The sequence below is a fragment of the Botryllus schlosseri genome, chromosome 2 (genome assembly GCF_051294905.1).
Source record: "Botryllus schlosseri isolate E-star chromosome 2, Bs_hap1, whole genome shotgun sequence".
Classification (NCBI taxonomy): domain Eukaryota; kingdom Metazoa; phylum Chordata; class Ascidiacea; order Stolidobranchia; family Styelidae; genus Botryllus; species Botryllus schlosseri.
The window spans coordinates 17547421-17565478 of record NC_137237.1 but is presented as its reverse complement, the minus strand read 5'-3'; the positions used below and the strand labels follow the sequence as shown (position 1 = coordinate 17565478).

Below are 18058 nucleotides of genomic sequence, written 5' to 3'. Positions count from 1 at the left end.
GGAACACTCCGATGTGGCCTAAAATTGTTTCACAAATCAAGATATATTATAGAATTTTTTTGTGGGAGATTGGAGACAATAGTCTGACAAGGAAATGGTCAGCTATAAAAATGTTTTCAGTAGGCCTATGCAAACTCCGTACAGCAGAACAGAAACCACCTCATGGCTATTAAAGGGGCACTGCACTCTAAAAATGATGTGGTCTCAAATTGAAGGGCAAAACAAAAAAAAAATTTGGCCGCAGCCAAAATATACACTAGGCCCAATTTTGCCATAAATCTCCTGACTGAACATCTTCCATTGAACGCGGTATCTAAACCACCTTGGCGTGTACGTCATATTTCCTTCATAATATTGGCTGACAACTATATAAAGTTCGATCTCTGCGTGACTGCCGGAGCGGGAAGTTCTTGTGGAAATTTCAATGAATTGCAGCTCCATTACGGTGGCGTTCTGAAGAAAACGGCTGCAGCCCAAAATTATTTTTCCTTTCGCCCTTCAAGTTGAGACCACATCATTTTTAGAGTGCAGTGCCCCTTTAAAGTAGCCTACATTTTGATGCTGGTCGTGGTCAAATCTTGCAATTGCATTTAATCCTGAACTCCATCAATAGGCTAATTTAGATACAGCTTTCGAAAAACAACTCTGTAAAAATATCACTCACAAGGCAGACTCTGCATAGTACACGAGACAAGACCACACCAGAAGAGAAATTGAATGTTTCGATTGTATTTTTCATAGCCAGCAGATAACCATACTCGAGTATTTACACAAGAAGAAACCATATAGAAGGAGGGGGGTGGCAACAGCCATTTTCAGGGGCACCAAACTTACGATATAGGAGAATACAATGAAATGTCACAAGTCCACATTTGGAACTCAGACGGTAGAATAGTATTTGGGTTTGTAAATGGACACAGGGCAACAAGATGCAGTGGCGATTCAAAAGTGGGGCTTGGGATATCAGGGCATCTACCAGCAACATAACCTTTAAAAAAAACTACTAATACGTACTTTTTTTTATTTCAGTTTGAAATAAAAAATCTATATCTACTGCACATAAAATGTACCATATACATGAGCAAAAAAAGTAATCTCGTGCCCATAACACGAGTTAATCGTTTTCACTACAAATGCTGAGCTATATACATGGAAATCATAGATGCGATTCCGGCTGAATTAGTGTCTCATTAAATGCAGGCAACTTCAAAATTGGAATGTTGACATTTAGACGTTGAGATTTTGTTATTATTCACGTAGGCATCGCCATGAGCACACTACAGAAGCAAGGTCTGATCACTTTTAAACGCAAAATGGAAACTATATACTCTGATCTCTGTATAGGAATTTTACACATCGAGCACAAAATAAACGCTTGGTAATCACAAAGAATCAGAAAGAAACAACGGGACATGATCTTCGTATAATTATTGGAAACTTCGTACATCTGAATATGAAGTCACGATAAAGGAAGATCACTGTTATAAAAAGTTGAGCATTGATATTCGGCATTGATCTTCGTCAATGCAATAGCGAGGACTACAAAATAGTTACACCGTGCAGCATGAGCATTGTACAATGTACGTTGTACATTCCAGTAACCCCGAATCTTCATTGAACAATGAAGGTCATTGGGTTCACATACCCAATCAATGCAGATAGTTCTTATACCTAACTTCGTAAGTCCAAACTTTGGAACATGGGCCGATACAAACATATCGAATGGCATGCACCATCAAGTGGTAAGTAGCACGATACCAATGGGATATGGAACCAGAAAATCACGAAACGGCTCAATATATACTTCGGTAGAAATAAGAGATTGGAAGGCATGGCAAAATTACAGTAAATTGTGCACATTATCAAATAACGTAAATAATGACACCGCTATGAAACATCGTATATAAGGCAGTGATGTATCACTTGTTATGTCACGAGAACAAAGTATTCTAAAAAGAGAGGAAACGTATATTAGGTTACGTAACAGATCCAAGACGGATAATCACAAACACCTACCTTAGAATCATCCAAGGTACTTTCACTAAGTACGGTGTGGACCAGGGAATTTAGCGGGATCCGTAGCCTGCAAACAATAAGGGCAGTCCATCATATATCGCAATAAGTAGTGACATATTTCTAGCAATTACTGCAGCAGCCGCGCGTTTGCTAACAGGAAAAAGGCTTACGTATGCAAAACAGCTGCAATAATGCACGGTGATGGTATATATATAAAATATCACAAGTCGCATGGCATTGCAGCATAGTGCAACATAGTAAGAAGCCTCGAATCGATACATGATACGGTGAATTAGCGAGATAATGACTGAATATTGTCATGGAAAAAGTGACTAAACCAGCATCAGTCATTCACATCACTCATCACCGGATAGAAAGTGTCTGCAGTTATGGCTTTGCGTCGAACAAAAACACATGCACGTGATCGATGATAGTGTACGCAAATCTAGGAAAGGGCACGGAACCTGCCAAGCTCATTATTGCCAAATTCAAGTCCGCCGCTGTAAACGTTACACTTTCTATGAACAAGTCGATAATATTCCAACACGAATGTAACGTGCAGTGCATGCAAGAGTGCATTCCATTAGTGACAAGCACGCATTACGCGTCATACATAAACTGTTCCATTGGAACACGGAACTGGGCCATAACTACGCCATGGACACAAAAGTATCGGATTTACATTGTCGAGACTCTTGTGTTTGCTCAGTGTGGGCTGGTTGCTACGAGATTAGTAATAAATGTCGTAGATCGTACCACAAAAAGTAATATTTGTGTGGGAACTGGCAAGATTGTGACAATTGATGCGTTCCAAAATAGATGGCGACAAAACCAGATGCTTACATACGTTATCCGGTGCGGTGATTGCGAGTTTCAAGAGAATGGCATGTCCGTTTGAACCGACAAAATTGAACCATTGCGTATATCAATTTATAATGGAGATTAAAGCTACCAAAATTATGACCTTTACTGCTTATCATTGTTTGGCTGACATAGGAACTTGGTGGCTAGCGACCGGTATAGAATGGAGAGCAAGAATCGGTGGTGCGTTCTCGATAACCTTACAGTTCCTTCTCATCGCGATCATTCCAGTACCTCGACGGCACAGACGAAAACATACAAAGAAAACAAGTTCCTCACCTCGTAGATAAGCTGCTTCAATTTCTCTTTCGGGTAATCGTCAAACTCTTCCTCGAAAGTGAACGGCTTCTCGGCCTCTGGCTCGTCCTCCGGATCGTAATACTGGTCCAGGTAGGGGTGTCCCAAAGCGTTCTCGACCGTGATCCTCTTGTGCGGGTTGAATGTCAGCATCTTGTCAAGCAGGTCCAGAGCTAAAAAGTACAAAGGTTAGGAATGCTAGAAATGCGGTAACGCGACGACGCATCCGAATTGTTACTGTTGCATTGTTTATAGAACAGTAATTATTTCGATAAACTTTCAATATGAATCCAATATATTTATTCTTCAACAGAAGAATCACAACAGTCGAAACAGTTGACCGCTATAGGATTACCATACAGAGATCATCTAGACGTGAGAGTGATAGAACACAGACCAGATGGTGTAAATATACCAAAACAAGGCACACTGTGATAGAATGGTTGGCAGTCGGCACTAATTATTAGTCCTATACAAATAACAATCAATGGATACCAATGTAAACGCACGAGCATAACAGTTACCTTTTGGATCTGCCTTGGGATACAGCCGACTCCACGCGACTTTAGGCTTTACGGGCAACGACAGAAGATACGCTCTAGCCTTGTCGTTGATAATGCAATTTAGGTCTTCCTCGGAAGGAGAACCCAATATTCCTGTGAACACCAGCAGATTATTCAAAGTGTCAGAACCTTAAATTTCGGAGCGCGGATTAAATTTTGCTCATAGATAGGGAACAGGCACGAGTCGATTGCCTGAATCCCAGTAGGGTATTGATTTATATGATTCAATTCGGGCGGTGAGAGTCAATATTTTTAGAGTAAGGCACCAAATCCGAAGTACCTTTCAAAACAAGAATATTTCTTAGAAGTGGTGATCATTGTGTTGAGTCATATTATGACAGACTCAAACCAAACTATTCTACATCAAGTTGAACTGGCCAAATTTTATGTGGTTGTATGATAAGTACATATTGCAGTTCAAGTGATACCGGATGACTCTGAATCAAATTACCCAGTCGCACATATTGCTGAGCCACAGTTACGGCCATCAAGATTTCCGACAACCCAGACGCTAACGATACGAAAATAGATGTATCGCTGTTTGCATTGGAAAAGAAAATTGAATACTGACAACTCGGATCGATACCAAGTGTGAGCAGACCGTGAAATTCTAAACAAGATCCACCGTTTCAACGATCTCCATGGGAGCACACAGGGAAAGTCTTTCAAGGTTGGCTCATAATCAATGAAATCTGCCGCAAATGCCATTACGAAGTAACAGGGAAAAACTTTTGAGACCAATGCAGCCCGAAGCCTTGGAAGATTACCATCAAGCGTTCCCGAGATAATTGCAAGAAGATTGAATGGAGGCATACTTCCAAAACAAGGAGGAGACTGACATGTATGCGACTGACAACTGCAACATTTCATCCGTGACAAGAGTAACTTGTAGTTTACTTAATCTGTAGTGTTTGCTTTATGGAATATCTAGGTAGGTAGCATCTAATAATGATTTAAATTTATGTGAAAATTAGACAGGCTATGGGCTATCCATTGCAAGATATATGCAATACTGCAAAAAAAATGTTTTGAAACCATTGGTCAAACACATTGTACAAAGGTCTCAGTTTGTCGTACCAGAATAGCACGCGGTTGGCTCGAGATTGGCAAGAAAAATAATCCTGTCACTGGCAACGGAGGAAATTTCACACAACTTCCGGCAAAAAAATTACGAAAGCACATACCGAGAATGTGGTTCAGCTGATCCAAGTAATGCTTCCCGGGGAAGAGCGGCCGATTCGACAGCATTTCGGCCAGGATGCATCCCACTGACCAGATGTCGATAGACTTGGTATATCCCTTCGAATTAAGCATGATTTCCGGTGCCCGGTACCATCTCGTGGCGACATATTCGGTCAGGAACCCAGTGTGGTCATGAACCGGGTCTGCGACTCTGGCGAGGCCAAAGTCACATATCTTCAAAGCAAGATCAGAATCGTTATAGCAGCGTTTCTTAAACTGGGGTCCATGGACAGTGGACACCTTGGCAGTTCCCGGACTAATATCACAGGGTCCATGAAAGGTCTAATTTGAAATATCTGTCTTTAAGATCTGTCCTCAGTTTCGGCTTATGCCACGATATGAACACTAATAATTGTACATCCACACCAACTTGTAAACAGGCCGTTACGAGGGCTGGGTGAAAGTGACGACTCTTTATTTTATATGCCATCACCTTCCCAAATTTCCAGGTTAGGTTCTCAGATTAAGTCACAATAGAGGGTCCGTCTTCAAAAATGAGTAAGAACTAAGAACCCATACTTTAGAGAGGTGCATTCTACAACGTGGCGATATCAGAACGTATGGCTGCACGCATGTGCTGTTTGGTTGTTAGGTAACTGATCACTCGTCAGTAGGGCTGAGCACAAAGATTCGAGTATGGTACTCAAACCTGAATTGAGTAGTGGTATTAAAATATTTTGAGTAACAAAAACATCCACCCTTCACACTCAGAGATATCTTATGATATATTCCCATTGTGGGAACCTCTGACTGACACGTGGCATTGTCGCAGAGCGCTATGAAATAGTCATGGGCAAGAAATACAAGCTAATATTCGTGACATTTAACAGGGTTCGGAAATAAGATGCATTTTTTGAACTTTAATTGTCATTATTCCTTTCATGAAGACATATTAGGTAGTACTCGAATGATACTCGACTCAGAATAGAATCATACAGGTACTTGATATTATAAAGCCCGTCATGGAAAAAAGCGCAGCCCGGGGGAAATAAACGCAATTGGCTGCATTCACACAAATTGACATTGTGTTGTCTCGCTAACAACAGTCTTCATAGTAACTGGTGGGATCTTAGCTCTTAACTAGCTGAAATCATCTGCGGGTTACATTGTGCCGACACATATTCACGTCCGGAAAGGGATTTCAGTTCTGTAGTTTATCTGATACCGATCATTTCTAGAACTGGAAAATAAATACAACCCGCCGAATAGATCGGAATAGAAAAATTAAATGTAATTTTCATAGATCTTGCTTTTTGATTCGGTGGTATTTTACAAAGGGAGATAAGTAAAGCAACGGATAGATCTGTCGGCTCCTAAGTGTGTACCATTCCGCTCAAAATAGATCAGAAGGCACAACGCAAAGGTGCTAGTAGATGCCAACTATCAACAGACAACAGCTGCTGAATATTTTCAAAATTCCTCAGCAATATGTCGGATAATTGCCGGAATAAACATTTATTGCGACACCGACACCAATATGGTAAAATAACTAATAATAACGGTAACGGTATCAATATTGATACACTGCACAAGGTCAGCCAAAAATAGAACCAACCAACATTCAATATCGATATTAACTGGAAAATGCTGTTGTTAAAACAGATACGATTGAAAATTCTGTAAAACTGTTTGATAATTTGGTTTGAAGTAGGTAAATTTATAGCTAGATAATAAATTCGTTTTGGCTGGCAGCATTCCTGTAACTGTATAAAATGGGGTATAGGTCTCTAAAATGCGACACCAACTACGAAAGATAAAGAACTAACGTTTTAAAGCTACACAGTGTGTCAATCTACCAACTTCTCATTTCAAATCAATGTTCTTTGGAGCTATTACAATGGAAAATACTGTCCAGGACAGAAGGCATTCACCGACCACGCATAATCCACTCAAATAAACAAACAATAATGTCAGCGAGGTAAAGCAGAATGGACAAGATACAGGATACATGGGACAATAGTTAAAGCATTACTGTAACACAACCACCGATTGACTGCTCAAAGTACTCAACCAAATCTACTTTTCGAGCCTTTTTCATACTTCTCATTTTCACCTCCACTCGAAGTAGTCTTGGAAATTGCTATTTCTACTTGCAATTGAGTAAAAATTGATGGCGAGACTTCTGCTTCTGCTTGAGTAGCAACGCTAACTATTATGACTGCCTCTCACACCGTATTACTCAAAACAATAACAATAATAAGATCTCGAGAAGCTCACACACCTCATCTCCATATTTGAGATGCACCGGACTATTGGAATTACCTGGTTTCAACCTACCTTCAAGTCGCAAGTGGTGTTGAGGAGAAGATTGCTCGGCTTGAGGTCTCTGTGAATGACGTTGGCGGAATGGATGTACTTCAAACCTCTCAAAATCTGGTACAGGAAGTAACAAATGTGGTCGTTGCTGAGATGTTGCGTTTTCAGAAGCTTGTAAAGATCGGTTTCCATCAAGTCTTGTACGATCAAACTGGAAAACGATCGAAAAAAGTGTTGCAAAGATTAATTCGAACCGCTTTTGGAGCTGCGAAAAATAACGTTCGGAAAGCTGCCAGTCAAGTGACTGACCATGCATGCAAATGGATAGTCGCAATGCATATTAATGGCTCTTGCAAATTAGAAGCAAGAAAGGAACGCATAATTTGCCTTACTTTGAATCAGTCCCAAGAGGCGAGTCTGGGGATATAATATTAATGAATTTTCAGTTTTGTGGCTCTCTAAAGCAGACCAGCTGAGTTTTTATACATCAAAATTAGAGACACTGTGGATTGATCTAGGAACATGATAATGCCGACAGACCTTGACACATAGCACCAAAAATGGTATTTCACCATGTTTTGATATAACGTGCTCACAGTGGATCTAATTTAAATGGTTGTAGCTTCTCAAGGTTAGAGCCAGACTTGATTTTAAAAAATTGTGAAATACGACTAGAGTTGACGCAACATGAGGGGGAAAATCCAGATATTATGGAGGATATCCAAAGCTTTTTATCAGAGGAGTATTGTCAATATCGAAGTTTATTATTTGGATAAACATGAATGGTTTAATTGGAATACATCCACCCTGTCACTCATTATCACTTCCAATTAAGAGGAGAACTACTATATCTCATTTACAAAACATAATAACAGCATCCCTTGTGACTGTTCGCAAGATCACACCGCTGTCGATAAGATCCAGCACATGTCATGCGAATGTAATTTGCAGCCCTATGAAAGTTCATATTAGTAATAATACGCATGGTAAACAAAATTTGCGTTTGCTTGAATTTTATATCGTCAATGAAGTCCTGGCACAACTTCAGGTATAGGCAAGAGAATAACAATTGCCACCCAAAAAGTGTATCTGATGTGATACGTATAATATCTGATAGGCTATGGGTTATTATAGGATTTTTAGTTGGAGATTTCATGAAAAACTTGGTGTAAAATTTGCATTTACTGTCGAAATGAGCACTAAAGTATGAAGTAATCAGGCATATTGCTTTATAATGCAAGTTAATGTGTTAAATCCAATCGCCCATCAATTCATAAATTCACCTTGGTGGAGACTTCATGCCTGATATAAAAACTCTTGCATAAAGGCAAATGATTGATACAAAGGCACATGATTAAATATATTGTCGAATTGTCTCCGAACTGGTCAGTGGTCAGGACACTGCAAGAAGTGCATCCTATCCAGTCATGGGATGGGACTGATAATTATCAAAGAATATGCAAGCGTTGGAATTGATTATTGATCATCAAACATCAAACATAAGACAACATGGCATCCTTATATATTTGAAACTAGCAGAGGTGTGGGTATCGAGTATAATTTCAGATATTCAATTATAATTTCCGGATGCGGTCTAAAAACCTGAAATCGCAGTTCATCTTGTTTCAACTGCATAAAGGGAAGACTTGAAGAGCAGATTACATCAGATTCCGATTTTGAACTAGCTATAGTCATAGATTATAATCAGTGTATATTAGGGACATTGGGGTGTCTGATTAAAAAATTACTCCTAGTAGTTTTGACACCCTCCAATCTTTTCATTTTATCGAAATCGTATGTCGTTTTGAAAATATTAAATCATCAGTAAAACGAAAAACCTTGATGCGTACAATACGTCTAGAACGATGCAGACATTCATTAGCAACCAAGTGCTAAAATCTTAACCTAGATAATTGCTTCAAGCTACATGATACCAACAAAAGCATCAAAATAAAACATGACAAGATCCAATATCAAGACGAAGGCATATGGCAAACACTTGTACGTAATGGTTATGTCAGCATATAGGCTATTGGCCACCGCGATTTTCTAACGCACCCAATAGCACACCAAGATTATTATAATCAGATGGAATGATGGATGTAATCATGTAAACATTATTATTATTTCTCAAACAGCAATTTAATCATTTCGATCAGAAAAGTTTCGACTCACACATCTTTCATGTCATCGATGCTCGGTGCTCTGATGATATCCTTGATTTGAATGATATTTTCATGATTGAAACTCAGCAGGATCTTTATTTCGCGAAGTGTACGCTGACAGTATGTTTGGTGCTCGAAGGGACTGATCTTCTTGATGGCAACTTTGTAGTCGTGAAATGTGTCTTGTCCAGATCTGAAATCAAAGCATGCATGTGAAAAACATACAACGATTCAGAAAGCATTATCTACTATCATCTAGGAATGTCATAAAATGTATAAGCTACCATAACGCACAACATACCGATCTAGAAGCCAAGCAAGCACTCTACCTCTGCACAATTACCACCAACGTCATTAGACCATCAATGGCCAGTACCTGTGCTCAACCAATAATTCCCAGATTACTGATAATACTGATTCTAAAATATATACAAAGTTGAAAAAAATCTTGCCCATTGACCAGAGCAATAAAATTCGTACCAAAGACCTATATCAAAATGAATTCATGCAACGGATACTCACACAACCATTCCGTAAGCCCCTTCTCCAATGTATGACAGGGTATGATATCTTGGCCCTACTTCAAATACTTGGCCACGAACGACTTCAGCCGTACCACGCTGCTCATTCGATTTAGACGTGTCCATTTTAAAACATATGTATTTATCAACAGAGCTGTATATGCGAGGAAATATATGCAGTTATAGCCATGAAAAACAGTTGGAAACAGTTCACTATTTATCACCCTCACCCCTACAGTTCAGCTTTGAAACCGTGCTTTCAAAAGTATTGGCTTCGTTCGACTTGCAGATGACAAGGTTTCAGAACCGTACAAGGGTACAGGCATAGCCAGGATGAAAAATCGGGAGGGGGCGTAATATTTTATATAATGACATGTCACGAATATCTATTGTGACTCAATCACAACAAATGATGCCGGATGCCATATTGTTGTAGGGTTACCATATTTTGGAAATCCGAAGGACACTTTTTCAAAATTTTCCGACTAGCAATACCGGTGGCAAATCCTGAAAAAATGGTCAATTTTTTGCACTTCGTGGTCGGTTGATTAAAAAAAAGGTCAAGTTTCCGGCTTGGCTCCTGAAATAGCCGCCGGATCGTTACTTCAGAGCTGATTTACTGTATCTCAGTCGAATTTTGACCAATATTTAACTAAAAATCTCAAAAAAGAGGACATTTGGGCGTCCTCTGACGACACTCTCAAAAAAGAGGGCAAATCCTCTTAAAAGAGGACGTATGGTAACCCTACCATATTGCCAAAGTTGAAAAAAATTGGAGAGGCACTCGCTCCTTTCGCCACAACGGCTACACCAATAAGGCTAAATTGTATGGTTTCTTACACATACCTCATATCTCCTTTGTAATACCAAATCAATACAAACTTGGAACATACCACCATTCAATTAATAAGAGAATAGATTCGACTCACAGTGCTACTTTGCAACTGCCTAATGAAATGGAATAAAGTTGTTGCAATAATTTGTGTTAACTATATTCCTACACTGGAATGAAGGCTGAAAAATTGGAAGAGCCTATACTACTGAGCATCGATAAAATGATAAGCACAAAGGAAATAAACGACTACAAGTGGAATAATGGTCATCTTCAACTGTTTGAAGGAACTTTATACTGACATAATTGCCGATGGGCGATTGCTGCACTGCGGATTATGCTAATCAGACATCTGTGACGAAATAAACGTTTTTGGTGTCCCAACCACGAGCATTGTGTTATGCTAACATCAGTTATAGCATTCCAGGGATATACTGCAGTTGATAAATATATCGTATAGTATATGTCCTTCGCTACCTCATTTAATTATATCCTAAAATCTCATTCAATACAACGGTATCTTTAGATTATCAATCCTATGGAAATGAGTGAACAGTGCAATAAAGTGCTACAGAAGTACATAAACATATCTTTATACAGATTCCCGCATGAGACGTCTGTCGGCCGCGTCTGTAAACTATCGCCCAAAGCGTAAACGATAATCCAACTCAACTGAGACGACTACGATAACGTCTTGGCGAGCGAGAGCCGGAGATAGAAATGAATAATAATGCAACATTTTATCCAAATTGGTGGTCATTGAATAATTTCTACAGTGGAATGAAATCTACCTCGTTCGCACTTGAGTTAAATTGAATTATCCAGGTATTCTGTATTGATCCAAAAAATTTATTTGAATTTTTCCGAGAGGAACCCAAAAAAGACAGGGTTTTAGGGTTTGGCTTACCAGGACCGCTTTTGTCTGATCCAAATTCTCAATGATCGAAAGAAAATACTGCAATCGCGCCACCAGATGGTCATTTATCATCACCCGGTGATAAGAATAGATTATTACCGTAGCCTTTAGCAAACTATGATTGGTACGTAGTAATCTCTATATTGGTACAGTGCGCTTCGTATTTGACCATAATTACAACATGAATATTAAAAATAGTACAACATCACGTTGACATCACGAATCACATGAGTTGGGTTGGGTGGGTGTCTTTATCGAATCGAGTGTAAACGTCAGGGTCGCAACCGAGTCACTAGGCTCCAAGTCACAAGTCAATCTCACTTTTCTAGTTTTGACTCGAATCTAGTCGAGTCATTTTCAATACACAACCGAATTAACTCCGAGTCCAAGTCAACGATCAGAGGGTCAAGTCCGAGTCATGGAATTATGTGACTCGAATCCGAGTCAAAGTCCTTGTGTTGACTGCTCAGTTTCCAGTTAAAGTCTTGTTAAATCCACTTTTTATAACTGTTTGGTGATATCGAATGGTTTCCATTTATAATGCACCAATTTTCCTCACTTTTAGCAGTTTCTGGTCGCCTTTTCAAGTACCAGTACCAAATAGACGAAATCCTAATAGTGTCATTACTTAACTATTCTTCGAAATTATAATGAAATGTCGGTCTTGGCCGTCTGAGTCTCGAGTCATAATGTCATATGACTTATTGGTTCGAGTCATGCGCAATAGCTCGAGTCCAAGTCGATTCAATACACAGTTTATGTATCAGTTCCATTGCGGTCAATGTCCCTCAAATTTCAACGACTACTTCACCTCGGAGACAAAAGCGCACAAGTACAGCACACGCGCGTCATCGAAGAACAACTACCATATGATCAGGACTGAATACAAGAAAACGCATTGCTCTATCAAGTATGCCGGACCCCAATTGTGGAACAGCATCTCGCCGGCTATCCGACAGCAGTGTTGGGATCAAGTCACTACCTTCGAGTCACGAGTCATTTCGAGTCATTTCACATTTTGACTCGAGTCAAGTCAAGTCAATCGGTTTTCGAAGGTGACTCGAGTCAAGTCAAGTCACTCGATTTTTGGAGGTGACTCGAGTCAAGTCGAGTCAAGTCAAGTCAAGTCACGAGTCAAGTCAAAATTCCAGTCAAGTTGCCTTTTCGTAGTATGAGGCATGATTACGTCATTACATTTTGCTAGCTGTCTGAAATACAGATTGAGTGGTCAATAAGCCCATTTACATGGTCAAGTCGTCTTGAAGTCAAGTCGTCTTGGAGTGACGTCATGAGACGGCTTGCCAAAGTGATCGAGTTTACATGGTCATATTTATCGCAGCTCGAGTGATACACAGCACTTTGGGATTCAGCTCGGGAATATGCTATAGCAGTTGAGATATCCAGAAATACTTCATCACAATTCTAGAATGACCAAATACATCGTGTATATATTCTTTCTGATAGTGAGTTGTGCAAGTTATATTGTTGGCTGTACTCGCTTCATAAGTTGTGACGCTGAACAAATAAGACCACGTGCATATTATAAAAGCAGTATCATGTACTGATAGAGCTTTCACATTCACCAAGTTGAAATACGCGCCGGTTTCGTGAAATATGAACATGAAATGTTGGTATGTTGCTGCAGTCTGGATTCGTTTTCAAGTACCGGCACTGTTCAAGTCGTCTCCAAGCGACTCTGCGGAACGGATTGAGCTCAAGACGGATTGAAGCCGTCTGCCTTTTTCTCTTTTTCAAAAACGAGAGAGTCGGATTGACGAGTCAGCTTCGAAGCTGACCCAAACGGCCATGTAAATGGGCTTATTGATTTTGAACCGATGAGAGAGAAGAGAGAGAGAGAGAGAATTCTTTTATTCGTCAACCATGAAATATAGTCAAGTCAATGTCCACAAACAATTCACGTCCAATAGTATACATTTTTTCCTACTATATTTTACATGGTATAGACTGGGAGACCCGATATGACCGAAGTCTTCTAGGCCGGAGTCACCCAAGCATATTGGCAGTATTAATAATATTATGAATCAATTTCTTCTCTCAGTCGAGTAGCACCGCAAAGAGTAACGAAATAAACAAAAGTAAATAAAAGACAGCAACACTAGTGAAGGACGGTTATCATAGTTAACAGTGTGATGAGACAATTTGACCCATGTACACAGTGGTAATATTATTGTAACATATAAAATGAAACAAAACAACAAACAACATCACTGTGGTCATGAGAAATGTTCTTCTTAGTACTTGGATGATATAAATTTGCAATAGCGAGCTTTAAACGTATATCGAGTTGAATATACACCCAAGAATGCGCTGTATCGCTCACATATACGTAGCCTCAGTTCATAGTTACCAACCGAAATAGAGAATAGAGAAACGAATTGATAAGATGCAAAACATTACACTTTACCCATTTACATTTTGATATGATACAATTCGAGCCTGCGCCAATGGTTGAGGAGTAGCCTATATGAACTATATTACAATTCAAAATCAATAAAACAAGAGGTTTGGTTAAGGTAGATAATTTTCTATTATATTACTTTACTACTAGTTTACGACAACGTAAGCTGTGAGCTTCGATCACTTCGTTTGCGATCAATTTATTTGTGAGAGAACAATGGAGGCTCAGTAAAACGCACGATCATTGAATGATTGGTCGCTTTCACGGGTTACACCAGCGCTTCGCGAACAATCCGAACATATGCAAGATACAGTGATTTTTATCGATACCGATTAATTGATGACTTGAAATTGACTCGTGAATTTTGCTCCGAGTCACGAGTCAATCCACATTTCTGATACGCCGAGTCAAGTCAAGTCAAGTCAAGTCATTTTAGCAAAGTGACTCGAGTCAAGTCAAGCCATGCGAAAAAGGTGACTCGAGTCTGACTCGAGTCAAGTCATGACTCGAGTCATCCCAACACTGTCCGACAGTCGTCGAGCATGTCCGCATTCAAGTCGAAATACAAGCAATTTCTTCTAAATCAATACTAGCCAGCCTTCAGGATTACCGGACCACGACCTAACACCGACCTCGCCCTCCGCCACATGCCACCTCATTTTGTCGCTTGCGTCTTATATTCTCTGCATTACTTTTCATTCAGTGTGCATGCCTCTTATTTACTTCGCCTAGGCTAAGGTGGGTGTCTGATCTTAAATGGCTACTCCAAGTTGTTTCGACACCTTCCTATCTTTTCATTGTATCGCAGTCTTGTGATGTTTTGAAACGATGAAAATATTAATAAACCTGATTGATTGATTGATTGATTGATTGAAACGAGTCGAGTCATCTCCTAATTTTGAGAAAATGACTCATCGAGTCAAGTCAAGTCAAGAATGTAGAACATTCTATAGTCTTGACCTCCGGAGTAGGCCTACCCCTGAGACTGGATGGCTCAGCGAACCCCTGGGGCTGCTTTGAACCACAGGTTATAACCACCGACTTAATACAAGTTCTTGTTCCTTATTATCGCTATGCTGTTTGACTATTTTTTTTTTTGGGGGGGGGGGGATTATTCCCACACTGCGTGATTTTCTTGCTGTGTGCCGGGGAAAATGTAATTTTTAGCCGATTCGCCAGAACGTCGTTAAATAGCGAAGTAACAAATTTGATAGCTCTGCAGGAATACAATGGAACCTTTGGAGTATCTTATACCATAATAATTCAACAAAATTATAAATGCAACTTGTTACTGTAACTTTTGTTAAAATTAAGTGCAACTTTCTCGCGATTTCAGCGCGACAAAAACTTGCCCTAGTGATCACTAAAACATCAGTTCCGTCGCATTGGCAGATCCACGGACCAGTCACATTTTGGTCGATCTTCGTACATTACAATAAAGCAAAATAATTTGCGCTTCACCCTTCGCACAATATGTTGTCACTGGATTTCTGGACAAAGTGTTTGACGCATGTTGGCCGAACCTCTCGATATCGATATGTCCAGGTGCCAAATAGTCCAGTCCTTGCAAACCGAGCCCAGAGATATACACGCTACAGCAGACCCGCAATTTACTCAAGTAACAATATTATTGACCTATAAACTTCGGAAAATTTTCGCGCTTGGCGCGGCTAGTGGCACTCGCAATGGTTCGTCAATTGCATGTGGCCCTCCGGCCGAAAAGGTTGGCCACCCCAGGGCTAAAGGCAATTTGACGGTAATTTTTGACCGACGGTAATTTTATGAAATTGTTATCAATCGAAAGCCACCGGGGTATTGATTACGATAATATCAATTGTATTGTGCTGGTGTTCCTGGAACCCCTAAAAATCAGTTTTTCATTGTGACGCAAATGCCGTCTGGAATAAGCAGTCGAGCTCGGAGCAAATGCGCATTGCGCAGTGAGAGACTGAGAGTGAGAGTGTGAATGCTCATCGCTTGCACAACAATGGCCAATACGCTTGCGGTTTGCGCTGCTCCTCACTTATTGCTTCCAAAGTAACAATACGGAATTCTTTGCGGGGGTGCTACCTGCAAGAATACGTACGATTTACCCACTGCAAAAACTACAACATCGGTTCGTCCGTATCATTGCCAAAGCCCCGCGGGGGCCTGCATGCGCAGCTGATGAATCGCTTCTCAAACGATTTGGTGTGTTAAACATAGAAGACATGAGGAAGCTAGAAATTGACAAGTTGATGTATCAGTTACAGTGCGGTCACTGTCCCTCAAATTTCAACGACTACTCCACCTCGGAGTCAAAAGCGCACAAGTAGCCTACGCCACATACGCACGTCACGAAGAACAACTATACATGATCTGGACGTAATACAAGAAAACGCATTGCTCTGTCAAGTATGCCGGATCCCAATGGTGGAATATAGCATCTCGCCGGCTACTGACAGTCGTCGAGCACGTCTGCATTCAAGTCGAAATACAAGCAATTTCTTCTAAATGAATACTATAGTCAGCCCTTATGATTACCGGACCACGACCTTAACAGGGGTGGGCACTGGGCAACCTGCGGCCGCATGTGACCGCAGAAGGTAATTTGTGCGGCCATGGACAGTGGACACGTAATTCAATTAGTTTATGTTGGCGGCCGTCGACATGCAAATTGAATTTTACGAATTGACTGCCAAATATATGAGAGAATTTAATTTCTCTTGAAATTTTCTTCGCACTACGCGCGATTCAATGCAACTTCATTTTTCGATGTTAATATAACAGCGCCCTTTGTAGTCTGAGCCCCGCAGTACAGATGCGTACAGCAGAGGAATACAATCTTAGGGTCGCGTGCGCCTCACGAAAAAAAAATTGATTCTCGTAGGTTTGGCCGATTCCAATATCTTTCCATTAGACCGACAATCCTGATGGGAGGTCAAGAAATAACAGCATGCAACAAAGTGACTAAAATAATCGGGTCACCAGAAGATGTATCATCATATATCCTGCTCTAAATTTTCGAAAACACTCCCTCCGTCAATTCAACCGGTGAATCTGATCACATCAGCTGAGAAAGGATAAATATTTGATAGTGTGAAACTTCTAATATTAATGAAGAAAATCATTCTTGAATCTTAAAAAAAGTACGCGCTTGACGCGACCGTGACCAATCCCAGTAACTATTCATAAAATGAACAGTGAACACTCCTGATTTCAGTGCGTATATTAAGCCGATATGAAAAAGTAGATTAGTCCGGACCGGAGGTCACCGGAATTGGGCACGTTGGACAGTTTAACATGGGTACTGGGTAGCCTATTTGGCGTCCAGCTGTTAGTTTATTGCTATAGCCTACGCCCTGGAATGCGGCTGTAGGCTGAATAAGTAATCGAAACGCGGCCGTGTATGGCAAAAAGGTTGGCCACCCCTGAGTCCTAAACATATCGATCTCGCCTTACGCCACGTCATTTTGTCGCTTGCCTTTTATATTCTCTGCTTTACTTCATTCAGTGTGCAGTGCATGCCTCTTCTCTACATCGCCTAGGCCCAGGTGAGTGTCTGATTTAAAAGACTACTCCAAGTCATTTCGACACCTTCCCATCTTTTCATTGTATAGCAGTTTTGTGGTGTTTTGAAATGATTGCTTACCTATACTACATCCCAGGTATAACAGAGGAAGCTATTGAATTACTATATATCATAGCCTACAACGCCTGCAGTACGCGAAGCAACTGTTAGTGTTAGCTATACTGGTCAGTAGCTCGTTTCCACCTCGTGTTTGTCCACCAAATAAATATAACAACATGAAAATGATCACGAAAGCACGATAAACCGTCGATTTTGTGACCGACTGACACGTATAATGTATAGGGCAGGGGCGGGCAACTTCTTCGGTCGGCGGGCCGGTTATGGGAAAATGAAGTACTTGGCGGGTCGGATTACAGAATATATACATCATACAATCGTGTATTTATCCACCTATACGAG

At 40.4% G+C, this 18058-nt stretch overlaps 1 protein-coding gene across 1 annotated transcript in view; it reads right to left on the bottom strand.

The window, feature by feature from the left end:
• Window positions 1–713: 713 nt before the first annotated feature.
• The window catches only part of LOC145433900 (mitogen-activated protein kinase 1-like), a 77079-nt gene continuing 59734 nt past the window's right edge, over window positions 714–18058 (bottom strand). Inside the window, exons 2-9 of the mRNA XM_080311154.1 lie at window positions 9923–10077; window positions 9411–9593; window positions 7257–7446; window positions 4922–5153; window positions 3699–3830; window positions 3157–3347; window positions 2017–2083; window positions 714–1949 (exon numbers count right to left, since the gene is read on the bottom strand). Of these exons, the coding sequence (XP_080167280.1) occupies window positions 2042–2083; window positions 3157–3347; window positions 3699–3830; window positions 4922–5153; window positions 7257–7446; window positions 9411–9593; window positions 9923–10047 (1095 nt within the window). The 5' untranslated portion in view covers window positions 10048–10077 and the 3' untranslated portion in view covers window positions 714–1949; window positions 2017–2041. The remainder of the gene's footprint in view (window positions 1950–2016; window positions 2084–3156; window positions 3348–3698; window positions 3831–4921; window positions 5154–7256; window positions 7447–9410; window positions 9594–9922; window positions 10078–18058) is intronic.